Here is a 10,313-nt window from a genome sequence, read left to right as displayed (position 1 = left end):
CTTGACCCTGCTGTTCTAGCTGCCATTGCCCAAGCTGTGGCAACTGCCATGAAGACTGGGAATCCCGAAGGATCTGCTGGAAGAATTGCTGAAGGATCAGGAGAGAATGGTAGGAAGGATGGTGAGGGAGGGAAGGGTGACTCGAGTGAAGCTGGATCTGTCAAGGTTGGTTATGGAAAGAGAGGTCGAGGTGGGTGTAACTACAAGTCCTTCAAGGGATGCGACCCGCCGAGGCTGACTGGTTTGGGAGACGCAATCGCTACTCTTCAATGGATAACCACTATGGACAAGATTATCCGCATTAGCGAATGCCGTCCCGACCAAGCTGTGGGTTATGTTACTCAGTCATTTGAGGAAGAAGCTATGTATTGGTGGGAAAGTGTGAAGCAGAGAAAGACTAGGGATGAGATCAAGGCGTTGAGATGGGACGATCTGAAAGAGTTGGTGATGAAGAAGTTGTGTGCAGATGCCGAGGTTGAAAGGACGGAGATGAAGTTCCTGAATTTAAAGGCCGGTATGATGACGCATCGTGAGTATACTACTGAATTCAACCGACTAACTAGGTTGGTGCCTGATATGGTTGACACTGAGGTCAAGAGAATCAAATGTTATGTGAGGGGATTGCCACAAAAAGTCCGCATGTTAGTCAGGGCAAATAAACCTGCTACTTTTGACTCTGCTGTTGAACTTGCAGAAGTGGTTTATGCTGACCTGGCTGAGGACGATGTGGTGGTGGAGGAAAAGAAGGAGAAGAAATGGGCTACCTCTGCTAAGCGGTCTGGCGAGATGGTGACAACAACTGATGGGAGGAAGGCCAAGGTTGGGAACAAGGATGCATGTAAGACGTGTGGGCAAGTGCATCAGGGAGAATGCAGGACTGGGACAGACAGGTGCCATCGGTGTGGAAAGAGTGGGCATTACTCTCGAGAATGCCCTGATCGTCCAAAGTGCTTCAAATGCGGAAAAGCTGACCACATGGCTAGGGATTGCAAGGAATCAGGGGCGGGAGGTGCGAAAGGATAAAGACTTGGGGAAACTACAGAGAGGAACACTTGATGAAGGAATAATTGCTCATGCAATGGTTTTATTAAATTACATTTGCTTAAGAACTTGTTTTGTGTTAAGGTTTAAAACTTATGTTTACCAGTGACGTGTAACATATTGAGTTCGGTTATGAATGATTATTATGTTATGATGAAATGTTGTTTTAGACAATAGTGTTAAAAGTAATAATCGAAGCCTTGGAAGGATGAGATGAGTCTTGGTACATCGAGGGTCTCATGGACAAGCTACCTTAAATAGCTAAAACACATGACCACCATTCGATGGCTGCAAAGTCGGGAGTAAGAAGGATAATTCAAAAAGCAAAGGTGATTCAATAAAGTGTAGGATTATAAAGAAAAAGGTATTCCTTTTACAAAGGTATTCCTTTTAAAGAAATAAGCTAGGTTCGGGGACGAAACCTCTTTAAGGAGGGAATACTTGTAACATCCCAAAATTTCTAAAGTAATATTTATTATATTATTTTGTCGGGTGAAATAAACGAGTTAGTGGAACGATAATAATAATGGCAAAATATGAAGACTTAGTAGGATAATTAGATGGGATCAGATATGGACCAAAAGGAAATATGGGCCTTCGGTCCATGGGCTTAAGGGAGTATAAATACCCCCTTAAACCCCAATCCTTTCCATTCCATCCATTTATCCATCCTAATCTCTACACACTCCAAAACACACACAACCCGAACCAAGATCCAAAGGCGAGGACCCGAGCTCGTTGGTGCTAGATCGTTGGGACGAACCAAAGCAACAAGACCAGCTCGTGTTCGTAGTTCGACTCATTTACGGTACGTTTATATCGAGAACTTGTTCGTTTAGGTTTGGATTAGTATAGAAATGATAGATCTGTGTTTGTATGGTAAAAACGAATCCAACAAAGCTAAACTTACTGAAAATGGATATGATTTGATGGGTTAATCGATTGATAAAAGAACCCGTAACCTATATGCCTAAATCGCACCCTTTAAACATCGATGTTAGGTCGATTTGATGGTTGGGATTTGTAGGCGCTGGTCAGACGATTCCGTGGATACCTAAATCGAGTTATTTGGTTAAGAAACGAAGATGATTAAGGGATTTAAGAACGAACAGTACTTGCAGTTGGACAACTTCGCCTGCAAGCTAAGTTCGCCTGATGAACTTCGCCTGCAAAGCTAAGTTCGCCTGATGACAACTTCGCCTGCAAAGCTAAGTTCGCCTGATGACAACTTCGCCTGCAAAGCTAAGTTCGCCTAAGGTTTAACTTCGCCTAAAGCTAAGTTCGCTTAAGGTTTAACTTCGCCTAAAGCTAAATTCGCCTAAGGTTTAACTTCGCCTAAAGCTAAGTTCGCCTAAGGTTTAACTTCGCCTAAAGCTAAGTTTGCCTAAGGTTTAACTTCGCCTAAAGTCAAGTTCGATTAGAAAATAAATTAAAAACGATAAGTAAAAGTAAGCTAATACTAGGCCACCAGATTAAATCAGGCGAGTATTGATGCGTGTAACTTATACAGTCAGCCGAGCTCAGTTAAAGAAGGGATTTACAACTATCGGAGGAAGAAGCAGAGTTCAGGTGAGTTTCTAGCCCCATTTCCTTGTTATGTTTTCGGGGCTGTGTGCATACTCGATGTGAAGTGTGAATACACTTACCTTAAGTGGTAAGTGTATGCTATAGATGTTATACGAGGTAGCTATTATATAATACTTGTTGGTGCGTGAACGATCTTCGGATATTGCACGTATCACCAAGGATAGTAAATTCCAAGTGGTTGATAGTGTGTATGAATGTTATGATGTGACTTGTTTATTACGTAAATACTGAACTGATATGAAGTGTGATATAGGCAGGTAGAGGTAGAGTGTGTTAGAAGTGGCAAGAGTCTAGTAAGGGAGTTAGTGGCATAACGTGAGCGCGTTATAGGGAAAGCCTGTACGTGCCATCGTTATTATGTGTGTATGATTGTTGATGTGACTTGCTTATTATGTAAATGATATGAAGCGTGTTGTAGACAAGTAGAGGTAGAGCGTGTTAGAAGTGGCAAGAGTCTAGTAAGAGTGTTAGTGGCATAACGATAATACGTGGTAGGGTAAGCCTATACGTGCCTTCGTTATTAAAGTGGCAAAGTGGCATAACGTTATACGTTATTAAAGTGGCAAAGTGGCATAACGTTATACGTTATTAAAGTGGCAAGGTGGCAAAGTGGTAGGCGTAAATAAGAGGCTAAGTGGTAATGTGAGCAGGTTAGATTGTGGATTATGTGTCTTCGGATACGTATATGATGCATGTAGTGGTTGTATGTAAGTTGCTTGATTAACTAGAACTCACTCAGCGTAGCTGACTTTTAGTATGCACGCAGGTGATCAGACCAAAGAACTAGCATGAGGATGGCACATGGCATGGATTGAACGGCTGACATCTTAAGATGGAAGAAAAGATGTTTTAAATATAATGATTTGTTTTATAGTATCAGAGAAGAGATTGAATGTTTTGTAACGAATGCTTCAAGTAAACGTTTCCGCGAAAGTTTTAATTAACTCTGATTGCAAGAACTGTGTTTGTGAGTAAATCTGACGTTAAAGTATGCCTACCGGTTTGGGGCCTTACAAATATATGTTGTAACATTTAATACAAAACATCGAAACATAAAAAAAAATGTTTTGCTATTTTTTAACATTTTTTTACTAATTTTTATAAATGTTTTTAGGAGAGAGAAAAAGTTATATTTATATTTACATTTTTTATTCAATTTAATTGTGGACCACAAAATTTAAACTTTAATTAAAAACATGTGGTTGATAATGGGTTTCTAGTGTTTTCACAACTCAAGTAGGTTTTCATTTTATAGGGTAAGGTTAAAATAAAAACACATTTAAGTTGTAAAAACCCGCAAAAACCCTATGTAACATCGTTTTTTTTGTGACATTTAATACAAGACATCGAAACATAAAAAAAAATGTTTTGCTATTTTTTAACATTTTTTACTAATTTTTATATATGTTTTTAGGATAGAGAAAAAGTTATATTTATATTTTTTATTCACTTTAATTGTGGACCACAAGATTTAAATATTAATTAAAAACATGTGGTTGAGAATGAGTTTCTAAAGTTTTCACAACTCAAGTAGGTTTTCATTTTATACTTACCCTATATGTATGTATATATATCATTTATCTTTTACCTTTAATTTTATTCTTTTAATAACTCATTTTCTTTACTTTAACATTTAGCAAATTCCGTGTATCACACGGGTTCTAAAACTAGTATGTTATTAAAATTAATAAAAATCATCCCGCCAAAATCATTGTCTGCACTCACCAAAATATAATTTAACAAAGGCACATGTATTACTCCTCTTTTACAATTTTATATGAACAACTTAGAGTCAGTCAAGTCAACTGTGTTACTATATTCAAATGATGCAGCAACAATGGCGGAGTGGAATCATCAACGTGCTCCCAGTTGCAGCCCAGATTCATTCTCATTTCCAAGGTTAGTTTTCTCGCTAATCTTCCCCTGTTAATGCAAAGTTATCTCACTGTGTTGTTTTGTTTTATCCTTACATGAATTGATGTTGCCGGAATAACTGCAGTGTTGTAAAAATCGGTATTAGTTACTGATTAGCGATTGATCGGCATTCGGTGAGTTACCAATTCGATCCAGCTAATCGGTCCCAATAATCGGTAGTCGGCCAAAGCAGGCTCAAAGCGTTCAAATTCGGTCAAAATCTTTGAATTATTTAAAAAATATTATTATTTTGGAAAACTATATATAAAATTTTTGTGTGTGTAATTTTGAAAAATTACGTACAAAATTCCTTATTAATCGCTATAGTCGGTGTCACATTGCCTGACTAGCGCCTAGCCAGTTCTAAACACTGACTAATAGGGATGACAGCGATATCAGTAATCTCTTTCGTCACTCTTCTCGTAATCTTTCTTGGAAGCGAAGTAATATCATACGCCTTCGATCATCACTACATTAGTGGAGACACAGTTCCCATTTATGCCAACAAACTTCACCCCTACAATAATCCCGGGTTAGCCCATTCTCTCCAAACATTTACTTTTGATAAACCTTGCATGTTTATGTCATTTCCTCTTATTATTCTGGATATTGTCTACAGCGAAACATATAATTATTATGATTTCCCCTTTTGTTCTCAAGGTACTTCTTTTCTAAATGTGTTTGTCATTCTCTTGTGGACCCGCTGTGAGTTTTCGGTTCTAACTTACGTTGTGTATTTGATAGCAGATGCTAAGGTCCATGCACACAAAATGTTGAATGGAAACAATCTTGTTTTAACTCCATATAAGATTGAATTCCTAGTGGATAAACAATTCGAGCTATTATGCAAGAAGACACTAAGCAAGACCGATGTCTCTAAGTTTAGAGCCGTGATTAAGAGCGATTACAGAATGCAAATGTATCACGAAGACATGCCAATTTCGGCTTTTGTTGGAAGAGTTGAAATGGATCATAGAGAGAAAATAATAAAGACCGAATACTTCCTTTACAATCATTACGAGTTTCATTTTTTCAAAGGAACTGTTATTGAATTCCTTCTTCACGTACACTCGCTTTACATGGTAAACGTAACGGATGACGTTGAAGCTGATGTGGAATTCACCTATTCTGTTAAATGGCTTGTCACACAGCAAGCATATGATAAGAAAATGGACATGTTCACAGATTATTCAAGTGTGTCACCAGACAATGATGTGCTTGGTTACTCGATTGCAAATACATGTTTAACAATATTCATTCTGATCATTTGCATACTCGTCTTTTACATACGAGTTCTTCGAAAAGATATTTCTAGGTATGATTTGATTTATTTCTACCAACTGTCAATGAGTATGCACTTCCTATCTTCTATTGATAACAATTTGTATAATAAAAGATATGCATATGATGTTGAAGAGGCTGATAATCAAGAAGAGCCTGGTTTGAAGAAAATACACGGCGACGTGCTTAGATTCCCAAAACACAAATCTTTATTTGCAGCAGCTCTTGGTTCTGGAACACAGCTACTTGTACTGTTAGTATTTCAAAAATCATCTTTATGCTATGTTTTAGTAACACATATTAACTATATATATATATATATATATATATATATATATAGTTTCTTAGTGTTCATTTCATGTCATTTACAGCATGGTAGCTATTCTTATGTTGGGAGCCACATATGTTTATCAACTATATCTTCCAGGAGTATTCATTAGTGCACTAGCCATTATTTATGCACTTACATCTGCGGTTTCTGGATACACATCAACATTAGTCTATTATCAACTGGAAGGAACAAGATTGGTATGTCCAAATATTTATGTAGTTTTACACTTTTTTGACACTTTGTTTACTAATTTTCATCCTTATAACAAACTTTATTGTCAGATAAAGAACGGACTGCTGACAGGCGGACTATATTTTGGGCCTTCTTTTCTCACATTTATTGTTAACAATACTGTTGCTGTATTATATGGATCAACCGCCGCAATGCCATTGGGTGAAATAATCAAGTTCACTCTTTTATGGTTATTTTTGGCCCTCCCGTTGCTTATTTTAGGCTCGGTAATTGGGAAAAACAGTGTATCTGATTTCCAAGCTCCATGCAGAACTACTAAATGTCCCAAAAAGATTCCTAAGTTGCGTTGGTATAGACGCGTTTTCCCTCAAATGGCTTTGGCTGGACTTTTGTCATTCAGTGTGATTATTATTCAGATTCATGACATACTTGATGCTGTTTGGTCCTACAAGATTTACACATCTTATGTGTCTAGGTTGATAATATTGTTTCTTGTATTGATCATGACCGCTTTAGTTTCTGTGGTGACGACTTACTTCCAGCTTGCGGCTGAAGACCATGAATGGTGGTGGAGGTGTGTTAAAAGTTATAAAATATGTGCATTTTGCTTATTATTACTTGGTCTTGAAGTGTATGGTGTGATAAGATGTACGTTTTTAATGCAGGTCGTTTTTCTGTTGCGGGTCTACTGGATTGTACGTGTACGGTTATTCTATCTATTACTCTTTATATCTAACAGAAATGAACGGTTTCGTTGAATTTGCGTTATTGTTTGGTTACATGGCTTGCTTTGGGTATGGAATCTTTCTTGCACTTGGAACTGTGGGCTTCTATGCCTCTTTGCTATTTATTCGTTACTTGTATTCGTCTATAAAATGCGACTAGTGGGTATATATCCTTGTATTTGAAATAGGGTTTGGATTGTAATAGTTAACTTAAGCTTTGACCATTGGAAAAATGAATAATCATATTCATTGTGTTACATATTTACATAAAATAACTTAGACAAGAGTACAGATGGAACTACCAGTTTGATATCGGTTTGAGAACCCCTTCGTTGAAACCGGCTAAAACCTAACCAAAGCAGTTAAAGCACCGGCTTTAAACCGAACCATTCCTTTTTCACTTGAAAACTGGTTTAAAAACCGAACCAGTTTGGGCAGACACTGTTTTTGTCCTCTTTTACCAAAATAGAATGGTTTTAAACCGAACCAGTTTAGGCACAGAGCCCGATTTATGCATCTCTAATTTTGTGTTTATATTTTATGGATTACAATATTATATTTCCGTATACATTTTCTTAACTTTCGTCCATATATGCTCATGTTGGGCCCAAATTATCCGAATCTGGGCCATACTTTTAAAGCCCAAGAACTTATATCATATTGGGTCATGTATTTAAATGTGAATATCCAGATAAAAAAAATTTCCCAAAGAAAACTGCTGTAAAAGATTTTTTTTAATCAAAATATATGATCACTGTTAATTGTTCATCCATAGATATATCATAAACTAAAACGTACATGAATAGCATATTCTATAACATCACACAAAGTTTGTGTATTTATTATAAATCACATCCCATAGTATATATGTTTGAGAAGATTGTTAAAATCAAGTCAACCAAAACATCGAAGAATTACAAGTCATCCAAGTATTAATTTGCTTTCAGTTATACCCATAAAGTTAGCTCGAAACTCGCAATCATGAAGACGTAAAAATACCCTTTTCACATTTTCGTCGTGATTTTGTTCAAAATTATATCAACAAATTGTTCAAGTTGTTAGTTAGGTTATCGGAAATACGGTTTTGAGTTTTAGAAACAATTAAGGCTTATACAAATATTATCCCCCAAAATAAACTAATTAATATGAAACCTATATCAATATGTTTGTTTGAAATATCAAAATCAAATTAAAATAACATTCATTAAAAGGAAATAAAAATAAATATTTTGTTACAAATCTACAATTTTACACTTTTTGCCATTTCAAAAGAGGACAAGACAATTTTGCGATCACCACTTTGGCGGGTGGTCATATAGGTTTTCTTTAAAGATTTTCTTCATGGGAGATCATGGATTCGAATTTTGAAGGGGGAATTTTATAAGTACCTCTTATCTCTTACAGGATAAGGAGAGTTTATAGTTATTAAAAATAATAAAAACAAATGACAATTTTCTTTTAATGAACCTATCTCAATTTCCTCAAAATTGGTTCAAATAATAAAGTCATGTTTACATTAAAGAAGCGAATGTTAGGCAAATGGTCCAAACCGGCAAATAGCACATGGGATTAAATGCATTATACTAGCAACTACAAGTACTTGTTACATTCTTTTCGAAAAGGTATCATTTGAATTTTAGGTATTTTGTTTGATACGTGTACACACGACCAACCTATAAAGTTTTAGGTGTGGTCTTGATGGTTATATAATATTGCTAGTTCTTCAAGGTGTTTAATCATCTTTCTTTTCTTAATTTCATGCCGACCAAAATGATAAAAACGTTTCAACAAACCATGTCAATAAGGGGCGGTGGTTACCATTTAACATACAGATTGGGTAACTGTTTGATGGAAAGTTCATTTATGTTCAATCGTTTTGTAGGTCTTCTAGAATGGATATAACAACTTTACTTGGATCAATCCGTGTTGTTGGTTAGCGGAAATCACCAACAACACTCGGATCTCGGATCTTTGTTTGTTTGGTTTATTTGCAAGAAGGTAGAAGAAGAAGAGGGTTAGAGAGAAAAACTTTATTTCCTGATGTTGTGTGAAAGAGTTCTTGAGAGTGAAGAGTTGTTGGAGAAATGGGTAACTGACCCTTTTATAGGGTCCCCATTTCTCCAATACTTACAAAATAAACGTACCGAGTACGTACTACACCGACTAAAAACAAACTAAAATGACATGCACAATCCTAAAACAATATATAATATTGGCCATACAATCTCCCTCTAGGATTGAGTATGTCGATGAACCTTCATCAAGTTCTTTGCTTCGTCTTTATTTCTTGAAACTTAGTGCTTGTCTTGATCCAGGATCTTGAACGAGATTGGATCTTGACAAATTCTTTATTTTCCAGTCTTGTAGACTTGAACTTCAATCTTATTTTCTGGGAAGGATCGGCAACAGCAAATTTAAAAAACGTCAGATGCGGGAGGCTTGACATCTAATTTTCTCTTGTTGACTTTATTGAGCCGACTGGTTTCTTTCCTTGTCTTCATATACAGTCAGTTCCTTTTTATGTTCAACCACCAACTTTCACGTTCTCGTTTTCTTTTAAGCGCTTAAACACCTGCAACTCCAAGCATACTTGATCTTGATCTACCTGTCCATGTATAACTGCAGAAAACTTAGAACGATAAGATTCATTCACAGACCCTCTCGAGGGTCAAAGAAGAATTCGTTCATAGACCCTCCCAATTTCATTCCCTCAACTTGTAAGTAATTTGTTTAAGTCCTAGGTTTCCAAAAAACTTTGCATGAACGACATTGACAACAAAACACATGGTTTTAAATAAAACAAAAGTTTAATAAAATATGTACGAACACAATAATAACTGAAAATCCTTTTGGCATTTTCATTTATTTTAATATTACGAAAATATATACATAAAATTTTGAAGTTGAAATATAAAATAAAACAAAAGAAACTAAAAAAATAAAAAAAATAGAAGTAAAGATGAAATTAATATTGTATATCAAAAATATTTACTTAAAAGTTTACTAAATTATTTTTGTGAGAAAGATCACGAAATGGAATCACATTATCTGTTAACGTTCTAGATCACACTTCTATTTGGACATTATTATGCCAAGAACCCAAAATTGATTGTAGATATAATTTGTCAACTTTTTAAACTTAACAAGTATTTTGATGTTAACATGATACGTTAGGGTACAATTAGGCACGATGCTTATGTGGTCCCCACTTAGTCAGACATGTTACTGATTCCATCATACCT

General features: G+C 35.9%; 1 protein-coding gene across 1 annotated transcript; it reads left to right on the top strand.

The window, feature by feature from the left end:
• The first annotated feature begins 4,914 nt into the window (after positions 1 to 4,914).
• On the top strand, positions 4,915 to 7,295 carry LOC143572928 (transmembrane 9 superfamily member 4-like). The gene is made up of 5 exons (XM_077057951.1): positions 4,915 to 5,857; positions 5,939 to 6,076; positions 6,195 to 6,351; positions 6,436 to 6,920; positions 7,012 to 7,295. Exons 1-5 carry the CDS (start codon positions 4,926 to 4,928, stop codon positions 7,229 to 7,231), a joined length of 1,932 nt encoding a protein of 643 aa, XP_076914066.1. The 5' UTR covers positions 4,915 to 4,925; the 3' UTR covers positions 7,232 to 7,295.
• The last annotated feature ends 3,018 nt before the right edge of the window (positions 7,296 to 10,313 follow it).

Source organism: Bidens hawaiensis, unplaced genomic scaffold (assembly GCF_021521415.1).
Source record: "Bidens hawaiensis isolate Kalapana, Puna unplaced genomic scaffold, B.hawaiensis_p1.1 tig00026176_1, whole genome shotgun sequence".
Lineage (NCBI taxonomy): Eukaryota > Viridiplantae > Streptophyta > Magnoliopsida > Asterales > Asteraceae > Bidens > Bidens hawaiensis.
Note: the sequence above shows the minus strand (reverse complement) of the source record. Positions and strands in the feature narration are given on the sequence as shown.

Bases quoted from the DNA above. Each gene is read 5' to 3' on its own strand.
- LOC143572928 (XM_077057951.1), top strand. From the start codon at position 4,926: ATGACAGCGATATCAGTAATCTCTTTCGTCACTCTTCTCGTAATCTTT. The intron at 6,077-6,194 runs GTTAGTATTTCA...TGTCATTTACAG, and splicing joins GGAACACAGCTACTTGTACT to CATGGTAGCTATTCTTATGT. The intron at 6,352-6,435 runs GTATGTCCAAAT...CTTTATTGTCAG, and splicing joins AACTGGAAGGAACAAGATTG to ATAAAGAACGGACTGCTGAC.